The sequence below is a fragment of the Leptidea sinapis genome, chromosome 37 (assembly GCF_905404315.1).
Source record: "Leptidea sinapis chromosome 37, ilLepSina1.1, whole genome shotgun sequence".
NCBI classification, from domain to species: domain Eukaryota; kingdom Metazoa; phylum Arthropoda; class Insecta; order Lepidoptera; family Pieridae; genus Leptidea; species Leptidea sinapis.
In genome coordinates, this window is record NC_066301.1 from 2,152,357 (window position 1) to 2,166,274 (window position 13,918).

General features: G+C 32.6%; 1 protein-coding gene across 1 annotated transcript in view; it reads right to left on the reverse strand.

Moving 5' to 3' along the window:
* LOC126975671 (apyrase-like) overlaps window positions 1-13,604 on the reverse strand; it is a 31,361-nt gene extending 17,757 nt beyond the window's left edge. Inside the window, exons 1-4 of the mRNA XM_050823666.1 lie at window positions 13,400-13,604; window positions 10,047-10,269; window positions 8,018-8,215; window positions 3,180-3,310 (exon numbers count right to left, since the gene is read on the reverse strand). Of these exons, the coding sequence (XP_050679623.1) occupies window positions 3,180-3,310; window positions 8,018-8,215; window positions 10,047-10,269; window positions 13,400-13,521 (674 nt within the window). The 5' untranslated portion in view covers window positions 13,522-13,604. The remainder of the gene's footprint in view (window positions 1-3,179; window positions 3,311-8,017; window positions 8,216-10,046; window positions 10,270-13,399) is intronic.
* Between the last annotated feature and the right edge of the window lie 314 nt (window positions 13,605-13,918).

Below are 13,918 nucleotides of genomic sequence, written 5' to 3' on the forward strand. Positions count from 1 at the left end.
ATGCGCTCGTCATCTTACTAGCTACGACGCCCTTCAGACCGAAACACAGTAATGCTTATACATTATTGTTTCACGGCAGAAATACGCGCCGCTGTGGTACCCATACTTTAGCCGGCATCCGGTGCAAAGGAGCCTCCCACTGGCAAACATTCCTTATTCTCCACGGTTATTAAATTAACCCTCTTTAAGTTATTTACGAGCTTACTAGCCAAACATTCATCTATTCGGGCATTCATTTATTATTGGTGGAATTTTTATTAATTGCACTTGCATGCAGGACGATTGCTGTATTTACGCACTTGCAGTGCAGTTGCATTGCAGATATATTTTTCAGAATACATCAACTAGTACTGCAATACAACTGCACGACTCAAATATCAAGAATAACAATGCCGTTTTAGTTATTTAATAGAATGCTGTAGTGGCCTTTATAAAACGTGTTACAAACGCAATTTTCGTGATACAGGGTGTTAGGGAACAGTTAGTATGGCAGAGATCTAGTTGAAGTAACTTTATTTTAACTTAAGGTCTCTTCCGATTTATTTGCAAGACCAAATATTGATTTTCTTATTTCATCATTCCACTTAACAAATGGATATGGTTAATTGCAGCAACATTATAAATTTTCAATTACGAAAGATTTTATACCTAATTTAAAATCTTTAAAGAATTTGACTACATTACACTTAACGTAAATAAGTAACATTAAAAAGTGATATGACACGTAAATTATAGAAGAACATAATATTACAAAAGACTATTACAGAACTTTTACCCAAATTTTACCAGTGGGAGGCTCCATTGCACAGGATGCCGGCTTATGGGTACCACACAACGCGCCTTTTTTTACCGCAGTCATGTGTAAACCTTATTGTGTTTCGGTCATAAGGACGCCGTAGCTAGTGAAATTACTGGGCAAATGAGACTTAACATCTTATGTCTCAAGGAGACAAGCCAATTCTAGTGCCGCTCAGAACTTTTGAGGTTTTTCAAGAATCCTGAGCGGCACTGCATTATAATGGGCAGGGCGTATTAATTACCATCAGCTGAACGTCCTGCTCGTCTCGTCCCTTATTTGCATAAAACAAAACATAAAAAAAAATTGCATCGTATTAAATGACCAAAATTGTAACAAGTATGAGGTCACAATATTCAATTGTCGTAATATATTATTTGATTCGCATTTACAAAACATACAAATTTTTCTAAAAAGAAAAACCAAGTTATAAAAGGATTTCTTATTAAATTTACGTAAAAATAGTTTACGCAGAATGGATAGAAATAGCAAGACAAAGAGGTAGACTGAAGTTTTAAGTTAAGGCGTATGTCCAACGATAAACATAACGATTAGTTAAGGATAATTAATTCTATCTAATTACGAGTAACTCATTCACAACTGGCGAAGAAATCGAGACAAATATGAAATTTTATCCCGCATTATAACACCCTCAGGCATCTTAGATAAAGTTTATCAAAACTAAGCGAGATGTTAGCTACTCATAAAAAAAATATTAAAATCAATTCACAATTAACAGATAACTAGTAATTTAGAAATGAATTGTTTCTCACACCTATAGATAAAATTATGAATGATAACATCTTGATAGAGGAACATGTGCAATTGAATTTTTCTTGTAACACCGTTTACTTTTTATATTTCCCTCTCAAAACTGAATTCTTAAATATATTTCCGCTTCTAGAGTCCCCGTTGGTGCTGTTAGTAATTTGACAGGTTTATTGGAAAATATCGAGGAAAGCTCCTTTCCTTGCATTTAAATCGTCGATAAGTCAAGCGTTTAAGTAAAATTGGATATAATGTGACTTTAGACACGCCTTATCTATTTTACTTTTGTAGATATTAGAGCTGTGTTTCACGTTGTAATTTATCATTATAAATATGACTTACACATCATGGGGAAATTGGAAATGCTTTGGCACATATCAAAATAAAATCGCTCAAGTGCGAGTACGTAGGAATCACACATGAAGTGCTCGTCCTATACAATTAGCAATTAGTATCTTATTTTTAAATCCTGTTGTTAAAGAAACAATAAATAAAATAATTTTATTGGTTTTTTTCAATACGCCATAATATTCATGAAATTGAATGATTCAACACACACTTTGGTAGCTATGACGAATTATAGACAAATGTTTTAAAATTAAAATTTCTAAAAAAACGAACAGCGTTTTCGTCTAATTTCTTTTGTGTGCAGGATCACGATATAGACGACAAGGAGCGCTATCTATTAACTTTTTTTAAATTATTTAAGTGTAGCTGTATGAAGTATTTTCATAGCGCACCGTATGTGTTAAGAATTTATCTAAATGTTATGAGTTATCTAAAGTGTTGAATTAACTGTGGTTTGTTAGACTACATGCAGAATTCACTTAAAACCCAACCGTTGTGCTTAAATTTAGGGGATTACGAGTCCTCCTCCACGAGAGATTGACTCTCGTTCCAGAGTTTGGCGGGTCAACATGTTTCCTGCGGATGTCCGGTGTGGTCGCAAAACTCATGTCGAATTGGTTGAAGCAAAGTTTTGCTTTGCCGGGGGTTTCAGCGTGGGCCAATTCTATAGTGGTGGACGCATATTCCATCCTACGACGGACAGACAAACAGTGGATTCTTAGAACAGGTTTCCCGTTGCTTTTTTTTGGTATTGAACCCATAAAAATAAAGACATTACAGGATGAAAATGATGTAGATATTTGTGTGTATACCAATGTGCCGAGATTCCCTCGTGCTCCGCAGGATAATTCATCTCTGTGAAGATAAAAATATCCATTCTTTTTGGCTGTCTGGTATTATCTCAAAATCAAAAATCAAAATCAGTTTATTCACGTAGGTCACGGAAATGACACTTATGAATGTCAAAAAAAAATCTTATTGAATCTACCGCTACTTCGTAAAGGGTTGCGTACCTTTTAACTGACTTCAAAATAAGCTGGATGTTGGAGGATAATAATTTATTTTTGAAGTAAGAATTGAAGTCAATACAAAACCATTATCTGCTGCGAAGTCAACACTTAAACGTAAATTATCTAGTACAAAACTGTCTAGCCTGTGCTATAGGCGAAATTTATGTGTATTTGAATATAAAGATACATTTAATTCACAAAAAAATTCTAATAGAATTCCACGCTTATTTTAAATCAGTATAAAGCATTTTACTTACTTGTCAACCTCGAGTCCACAATGGGACAACACTATAATAATATCAATGCCTCGATCAGTTAATAATTGAGCCTCCATCTTAACCGTTTTTATCGGATCTAGGAATTTTACCCGCCCAGGATTTGATGATGTCTGCAAAAATTAACAATATTTCATTCACTTCTTTTCTGAGGATATAATATTATCATAATATAATCAGTATTATTTATTTTATTATTTTAGTTGTGGGTAAAGAAGATTCAAGACTAGCAATGCTCCGCGGTTTCACTCACGTGGATACCGATCTCGTGGTATTGGAAAGTCTACTAAGTTCGGACTTAGTAGACTTTATCAAATCTTAGTCGGCTAAAGATTTATTTTTGTACACACTTTTTATAGATAGCGGTGCCCCTTTCCATTTCTGTATTATATTATTATTGCATTATTTTCTTTACATTGATATTTTTAAATTCGTTATATCTTTTCTTTGGAATATCCAATTTTAATAATTTAAAAAGTATTTTACAGGTATTTAATAAAATGTTAATTTAATTATTCAAATTTAATGGGATAATGTTTAATACAGACAAGACAAGATTTTTGTCGGCACTTTTATAAACTTTTAAAAAGTAAAAAAGTAGTTACTCATATATTGGCATTACTACAGTATTAGTTAAAATGTTATATATACTTTGTCACTAAGTGAAGAGCGCAGCTTTGTAATGGTGAAAGAATTTTTGAAATCGGTCAAGTGTATGTTCATATGTGAAAACATTACAAAAATATACAAAAACATAAATGTTTCCTCTTTTTATATTATTAGTTTACATTAGTGTTTTATGATATCCCGGATAAACTTCTGTCTCATTAAAAGTTAAGAATAAATCCATAAAATATGTAGAACCGTTTATTGCTACCAGTTCGATCCTGATCCGCCTCAAGAAACATATAATAATAAAATAATAATATCTATTTATTTTCTCCTCACAAAGATCTTAAAGCTAAAACAGTACAGTAGTGTTACATTTTTTTAACAGATAGTATTTTGTGAGGAGCTGGTTTCTGAAGTAGGTTGACCCTGTATTACAGATCACCAGGACCTCACCCCCAGATATAAGGATCACAATGATTAAAATAGTACACATCCGTACTAGTAGCTAGAAGAGCAACAATAGATCATAACAATAAATGACTTTAAATTTGTAAATTACTAGTAATAAAATGTGTGTGAGTGTGTGTGTGTGTGTGTGTGTGTGTGTGTGTGTGAGCGTACTCTACTCTCAGTTACTATTAGTGTAGAAGGTTTTCAGTTGAGGTATAGTCCAATTTCTGTAACCACTCTGTCAAGATACGCTTGCATTTAGTTCTGTTGAGGTGGTAAATTGACAGCTCTTTGTTTACCTTATTGTAAAGGTTATTGAACACAGAAGAATCTTTGGGAGAATCTAGTATTAAACAATAATTTTTCACAGATTCTATCTTTTCGCCGTTGCGCTTTATTTTTTTCCGGATCGTAACTGGTAAGGCTATGTTTTTTTAAAACTGTATGCAAGATATAAAGCTGACGCACAGTTAGAACCTTTGATAGTTTATAGAGTTCTGTAGTGGGATGGTAGATTGGTAATGAGTTACTTACTTTCAATATAGCTCTTTGGGCCCTTTCTATTTTGAGGAAGTGTGATTTTGTAGCGCCGCCCCAAGAAGTGATGCAATATGTTAATATCGACTGACACAAAGCTTGATATATGTTTTTCATCAAGTCCTTTTCAGCTACATTTCTCAAATTTTTAAAAATGACTATTAATTTTCGCACTCGTTTTGCTAGTTGTCCTATGTGGCATTGAAAATTTAACTTGTTATCTACCATAATACCAAGATACTTGATGGTCTCTGATTTCTGTATTTTGGCACAGGGACAATATAAGTCTTCAGAATTACCACATGAGTGGAACATTATATTATGATTGGTTGTAAATTCTGTATTTCTTAGAGAAATGGTAATATAACTGGTTTTAACTATATTTAATGTCAGGACATTGTTATTTAGCCATTCACTGACGGTATTAAAGCCCTTTTGTGCACTCAAATACACTTCTTCCCAAGTATCTCCTCTAAACAATAAAACTGTGTCATCAGCAAAGGTAACTATTTTAGCATTTGGGAGCTGTAGTTGACATAGGTCGTTTATATATACTAAAAATAATGTAGGGCCAAGAATACTTCCCTGAGGGACGCCAAAATACACTGCGGCTTCATTACTTATCAGATTACCTATTTGGACGCATTGTGTTCTATCACTGAGGTAGCTTTCAAATAGTTTTAGTTGTATACCCCTAATCCCGAGACGATCAAGCTTTTCTAAAAGGATAGAGACAGAGACTGTGTCGAAATCTTTGGCCAAATCCAGAAAAATGGCGATGGTTCTTTTTTGTTATCTATATTTTTAACCAAAAAGTTTGTAAGTTCATGTACGGCGTCAGCTGTTGACCTTCCAGATCTAAAACCGAATTGAGCTGTTGATAGTAGACTGTTTTTCTCCAAATAGCTGATGAGTCTTTTATTAATTATATGTTCTAGGATTTTTGACAATGTGGGGAGTATCGAAATAGGTCTATAGTTCAATTGACACAATCTCTGTCCCCACTCTTATGAATCGGGTGAATCCTTGATTTCTTGAAAGCAGTAGGAAATTCACCAGTGGACATTGCTAAATTGCAAATAAATGCTATTGGCTCAGATAAGGTATCCACATTGGTTTTTAGTATTTCTGGTGGAATGCCATCAAGGCCAGCGGCGGTATTAAGTTTGAGGTTATTAATAATTGTTGACACTTCATGAACATTGGTTGGGAATAAAACAAATGAGTGGGGATGAGACTTTAAGGCAATTGGTGTTGTTTGAGTGTTAGTATTTTTGGTTATTTTCTCAGCTAATGTTTACCAACGCACGCGAAGAATTGGTTTATATTATTAATTTTTTGTTGTGGATTAGGTGTAGATATAAGTTCTAAGTTAGATTGATGAGGTTTGTTAGAATACGTAATCTCTTTGATAGTCTTCCATAATTTTTTATTATTGTTTTTGGCACCTTGTAACTGCAATTTTTCATATTCAATTTTTAATTTTTTAAGTAAACTTGAACAGTAGTTTCTATATCTTTTGTATGTTGTATTAAGAATTGTATTATTGGGGTGTTTTTTTAGTTTTTTATACAAGTTGTCGCGATTTCTAATACATTTCAAAACACCTGGTGTTACCCATGGCTTAAGAATTTTTTTACGCCTTGAAATTATTACACTTCTTGAATTGGACGCAATTAATGTTTGAAGCGTATGTATGAAAAAATCAGTAGCATTATTAACATTTTGAGACAGGTAAAGGGGGTTAAAATTTGAATTTTTTAAATCGCAAGATAGGGATACACTGTCGATACATTTTTTTGTCCTGGGCGCACTTGTTTGTTGCCAAGAGGCTAAATATAGCACGACGCTGTCATGGTCAGTAAGGGAAGTTTGCAGGACTAGACAGTGAGCATGTTTTTTCGTCTTTAACAATACATGGTCGAGACACGTTTTGCTATGAGCGGGGAAAGTGTGAGCAGGTAGAATGCCATGGAAAGCAAGCATATCCAAAAAAGTAAAGTTATTAACGTCCTTACAATTTTCACCAATATCTATGTTCATATCTCCTAATACTACGATATTTTGTATAGAAGAGTATTTTAGTAATACGTTATGCAATGATTGAATAAAATTATCAATATTTTTATACCCGGGAGGACGATATATAGTTAGAATTATTGTGTTGTTGCTCGGTTTTACTAGTAGGCAATTTGCATCTAGAATTTCGGGCTCTTCTATTGTAGCAATTAGATCTTGTCTATAATACCTTCACTTTGAGTTAAATTTTTTATTGTTGCTGAGAAATTATAGCCTGCTATGGTAGGGATATAGGGAGTGGAGGGAAGCCAGCACTCTGTCAATACTATATAATCCCAGTCAACATTACTTTTGATGAGTATTGGTAACAACCCATCAATGTTGCGCTTTATGCTTCTTATATTTTGTTCACACACAGTTTCTTTGCTCCAATTGTTGAATCTTTTCTAACAACTCATCATATTTGGATGACATAAATTCCACAGATTTTTGTATGTCTTCGTTTTGGTTTACAATCTTTGACATAGATTCATGTAGGGCATTATACTTTTGGTCTTGTTGGTTTTTTATTTCCATAAACATGGCCCTAATTTCACCTAAAGTTGTTGCGGAGTCTTGTGTGAAATCACGGAAAGATCTTTTATGTCGTTTATTACTTTCTGATTCGATATGCTTGAAAGTGCTCGTATTTAATCCAGGATCTGATGCATATTGTTCTGTTGGCATTCCTTCAAAATAACCTTGAGTTCTGGTGGATTGTTTTGGTGACCTTTGTACCGGTAGCGACATATTGTAGTCCAAATTAAAGTTTAGAGATATCAATTCGTTCAAATATGACGGTAATCGCTAACTGCTTTCAGACGCACACACAACACAGATGCAATAATCTAATTATTTAATTTAATCACTACACTTTTAGATAATGTTGTCTAGAATAAGAATAATACACTAGAAAAAAACTATTTAGATTTCTACAATTCAGCCCAACAAAGCATATAAAACGATTTATTAAGAATTTAATTCGACGAGATACAGACTGAGCGTCTTAACAGTTTGGCGGGGAGGGGGAGGAGTCATAATATTATGTTTAGATATTTAGTACGAAATATAGCCGTGAATTTATTATTTTCTTTATAGTTAAAAAGTTCACATAATATTACAGACACAGACAAGAGTAAAGCATATGATATTATTATATGCACCTGAGTTTCAGTTGTTATAAGACCAATCACACCGATTTTCCTGCCTCGTCGTTCTAGGATTACATGTGGAGTATACAGGCCACTTAAGCTTGGTTCTTTAGATGTATCAATGTTAGCCACCACTACAGGAGCATGGAGTGCCGCAAGGTACGGTGCTAGGCCCGCTATCCCGTCGTCAAACTCATGGTTTCCAATCGTCTGCGGAGAAAAAAGAGTGAACTTGCAACTAAATATACTCTCAGAGAAAACAGCATATTATCATTTCAGTTGTAATGACCAAAATTTTTGTTTTAGACATAAAACTTTTAGTATTTTCTTTAATTAACGCGAGTGTTATACATTTAAATTAAATTCTTTTAGAGTTGTATTTTTATTTTTATTAATCCGACGTTTCAAGACCTTTCCATTTTGGACTGCAGATGAAATAAGTCTCAGGTCTTTTAGTAATTCTCTCCTATGGAACATATTGAGTACAGAGTCGTCTATTATTTACTATTGAGTGTTATCATGTTGTAATTAGTGTCCGTAAAACAATTTAATGAGTATTAGTTGGGTGAGAGTGATCAATTTAATATTGTAATATACAAGGTAATTATTGATTTTACAATTAAATCATTGCCACAGATTACTTACTTATAATATAAGGTTGATCTTGACTTAGACAAAGATTACTATTAATTTATAAAATATATTTGGTTGAAAATAATTATTCTTAATAGCATATAATGTGGAAAAACGCATTACCAATATTTTTTTACATCAAATTTAGATATTTCAGTAGTTTTTACATATGAAATAGAATATCATCATGATCTTGTGCTGCAAGTACTTGTTGCATAGCTGGAAATATATATCTGTAATTTTCGGTCACTTATCATGATGCTAATAAATTACCTTAGTCACGAGTCAGAGAATCATGACACGGAAAAATTACATCAAACATTTAACTGAATCGATAATTCATTGGAAAACCTCGAAAAATATCTTTTAAGAATGTCAAAAGTGGTGTGGTAAAAGAGCCATACTGCAGATAAAATAACAAATAACAGTTTTAAGTTAGAGATTATTGAATGCGATAACTAACTTTAACTTTTATTGTAACGTTAATTTATACCTTAGCATTAAACTCTACTTTTTATAATGGTCAATGCTGTGCGTTTCTGTCATATATTTAAATAATATAAAAAGAATAAATTATGTTTAGTTTATATTTGTTAATGTATTAATTAGTATTAGTATTTTTTAATACAATAAAGAGCCAAATAAATAACTCCTTTTTGACGACTCATCCTTATACTTACTTACATCTTAGTGAAAGCAACCATTAAATTTCTACCAATATTAAATAAACCAGAAATTATACTGTCGATCGTTTAAGAGTCAATTAACATCTAATGTCTTACGGCCGTTTCCAATATTCAGACTATCTCTTACTTGAAATAAAAATTGTAACTATCGTTGACTTTTCTGTCCCAATAAACTTATCGACGGTAACTCACCTTATTCGTGCACACTGTCTGTCAATGGGACGACGTATAGCTTACTAACGATGTATAAGTTTGTATGGAAATTGCAATTCACGCGTCCCAATATAAGGCGATAAAAGATTTATCGGGTATATTGGGACATCTTCAGATTATTGACAGCTAATTTCTGACAGTAGAAGGTAGTAATTTAACACTGTAGTGAGAGTGTAGTAACGTGTCTGTAGATAGTATATTGGGAACGGTCGTTAATCTAAAGCCTTGTGTCCAAAGACAAACGCGATATAAAACAAACATCAATGGCCAATTATTCTTGACCTTTATAACAGCAACTTTCATTTTATACGCCAATTGAATATTTAATACGACAGCCTTCAATAGAATCAATTCAATCATCAATAATTGTATTTATTTGCAATGTATTGGGAACTATTCCCAAAGCCACGATAAAGGTCAAGAATATCATTAGAAAACTGTATTGTCAGATTAAGGATGTGGTCTAATTTTAATGATTTAGATAAAAAGTCCGTTATAAATCTACTGACATGTACATCATTTGGTAGTAAATTTATAAACTTCTGTGTTATATTCCATTTCAGCAGCGTATACCAATAGGTTCCTTGAAACGTGTCGCCGGCGTTCAATAACAAAGCGCCTGGTTTCTCCTTCAATAGATGTGTTATTACATAATACAATCGCGCGTAGCCTCCTAGACAATTGCTGTCGTTTGACGTACAAACTGGATACTCAACTGTTGTTTCCTCAAACCTGTAAACATTATTATTTTGAAAATATTTCCGTTAGATGAGAATGCGAGGCTTTGTTTTCAAACATCTGTTATGTAATAAACTTTGTGTCTGACAGATAATACAATTATATTTTATAAAACCAATGAAACAATTCTATACACATAAGAGAACATATCATTCACAGTTGGATAGCGGAACAGTAAAAGGGAGCTAAAAGACGATATAAGCACACTTTTCTCCTTAATCGTGTGTCAATTGTCACTGTCCGAATCGGGTTCTAAATTTAAAATACGTAACCTGAACTTAATAAATACATTGCTGCTTGTTGACCAAGAATATTATAAGCAACTGGAGTTATAGCGGCAATGTATATATGTACTTACGTTGCACAGAACTTCCCTTCAGAAAGGTATACTGTTACCATCGAAGTTAATATTTGCTGTACTAGAGCAGTCAATCTTTAAAATCGAGAAACTATCTTGGAAAATGTGGAATAATATTGAGCCAATATCTACAGCCCCAGTTTAGATCATTTGAATAAAATACTTTTTAAAGGATTAAAAAAAGTGTAATGACAAACTGTATTTTACATTTGGATTTTGCGTAAAAGTTTCATTTTTATTATTATTTATTTAACGCGACGTTTCGTCACCTTTCCAGAGTACGTATCACTTGCGTTAATCAAAGGAGTTACTATATTTTTATTTAATTATTAGCTTAAGGTCTATAAATATTTTTTTCGTGTTTCATTGTCCTCCTATTTTTATAAAAAAAAATTGTAAATGAGCCGCCGATTAATTATAATTACCTGTAAATTTAGTGTAAATTTGGAACGTCTGCATACAAGTATACACGGTAATTACACTATATGGTTTATGGCTACATACTGCCATTCTTACTATGCTTATAACCAACCAGGCTGGGGTCAATTACATGAATGGCCCACTCCTTATGTAAAAGAATTCTATATCCTTAGAACAAACCAATTCAAATCGAGATCGGTCAAGCAGTCCAGGACTTAGATAGGCATACAAACAAGAATACATATTTAAATACCATGAATAGAAATATAGTTGATCTAAGTTGTGCTCTAATGGAAATTAGTGACTCGCATAATAACTTAATTTATTTACAGTAAGTGTGAATTGGTTCCTCTACTATAATCAATAACTCTTGTGTGTTTTTAATTCATTTACATTTATTTTAGAAGCGGTGGAAAATGCTTAAATATTTCTTTTTTTCAATTGTAAGTGTATTTTTTGACAATAACGACTAGTGTGGTTTCATTTGACATTGACACCGAACAGATGGCTGACATAAGTAAAGCGACATGATTACGCACTTAGCAATTCGATTTACGGCCGTTCCCAATATTCAGTCTTTCTCTTACTTGAGATTAAAGTCGTAACTATCGTTGACTTTTCTGTCCCATTAAGCTTATCGACGGTAACTCACCTTATCCGTGCACACTGTCTGTCAATGGGACGACGTATAGCTTAGTAGCGATATAAAGTTTGTATGGAAATTACAACTCTCGCATCCCAATATAAGGCGATAAGAATGACATATCGGTTATATTGGGACAGCCTCAGATTATTGACAGTAGAAGGTAGTTATTTGTGAATCTATAGATAGTATATTGGGAATGGCCGTTAGTCGATTCGATGAGCGTTAACCTGTTATAGAGTATTAAGAACACACAAAATGAGCCTAATTATTTAATATTTTAGTGTTAGACATACGACTGTACTCCACCGTCATTCTATTCTATAAAAAACATAAATAAACCACCGATTAATAACAATAGATTAGTAAACGGGGCTACTAATAACAAGTCGTTGTAAGTATTGATAACAATATGTCTAAACTTTGCACTTTCGTTGTTCGATTAATCTAATTGTGCATGTTTTAAGTTCACACTAACTATAAGTGATAACGTCTTGATAAAAATATATTTTCGTAAACTAGGTTCATATTTTGGATATATGATGTCGAAATGGTAGTAAAATATCACTTAAGGAGGTATAGAAGCCGTTTGCAAAGGTAATTTTCGGTAATATAATATATTGCTGAAAGGAAATGTAATATATATAATCGAGATAGAGTCTCTTGCTGTTAGACAACCGATAAAAACAGGCCAGGAATATAAGTTTAGTGTGCGTGAATTACTCCAAATAGAGGTTAGTTCTTAACTCTATTTTTTCCGTCGTTTTTAAAGCTGTCATAGTCTATCTAGACGTATAAAATATGATGTAAGGTAATAAATCATACACTTCTACCATTTGGTCATCTATACAAAAAAATGGACAGCCGGTTTTTTCCTTCGGTAATATTGCGAAAACTACTGAACCGATCGGAATTATATTTTAATTAACAAAACAGAGTTCCTAGCGGATAAGTTAAAAATGTTTTGAAGTTCGTTTTTAATTTTTTCCGTTTTCCTTATAAAGTTAGTATAATAACTGTGTACTTTTCCTGCTAAGGCCCGACCTTTCTACTAAAGTTGGTACTGGTACCAATATTTTTCTTATCTGTTGTTGGCCGATCGTTAGACGTATCATATTAACGTTAATTAATACTATATCAACATACACATTGTATCTATTAATATGTTTATTGTTTATCTAACATCTATATTAAGGAGTATTAAATTGGTTTTTTATTTCAACAAGAGTCAACGGTTCAACCTATTGCGCCACAGACTCTTTTAAAATAAATAAATTATTTAAATAATACATTTCTCGTGGTCAAACATACCTACATATTTAAATGAACACACTTTCTATACAACTTTCCCCTTTGGCTAGTTTTAGATTAGAATAGTTTTATATTTAGTGCAATGTAACAGAGACTAATATAATAGTTATTATAAATTTTCGTACATGTGTTCGATAGTTTACATAATTATTGATTCATGTAAATAAATAATATAACATGTAACTAAATAAAATAATATAACTATTATATAAGCTCGTATAAATGATGTACATTACATTTACCTATCGATTCTGTTCTAAATGTTAGTATTACATGATGTCTGTATAACGGTATTAATAGAATTTTCCTCCTCATTTCCTCATGATTATTATATTTATACAAAATTACTTAATTATTCTCTAAATTCATATTCTCGTAGTTTAATATCTTACCTGGCATGAAAATCATTATAATGAATCGCATCAAGCCTGAACAATCCGTTTCCTAAAACCCTTCCACTTATTAAATTCGAAAAAAAATGCAACAAAACACTACCAATTAGTATTGTATTCATTTTGTTAGAGATCACAACGTCATATTTATTTACCACACTCGCGCGTCGATTCAAGATAAAGGTTTGAATACTACTAAAGTATTATCATTCATACATTTGAGTACAATGGTCAGATGTAAGAAATCACTACTGTCGAATAATCGACTCCAGCGCGCAGCAGCATTCCATTCAAGACTAGCCAAGTGTGATTCTGAACGTAGATAAGAAGATAGTTCTAACTTGTGATAAAACGTTATATTACTATAATATTTATTCCATGAATGTTCCATTCGCGTATTTATGTTCAACTACCTACTACTCTCTGCGTAAAACTTACTTAAAAGAAATTTTTTATCGCCTAGCTAAGGTGTTTCAATTATTTTTGTAATTATGTACAAAAACCCTTTTACTCTTCACA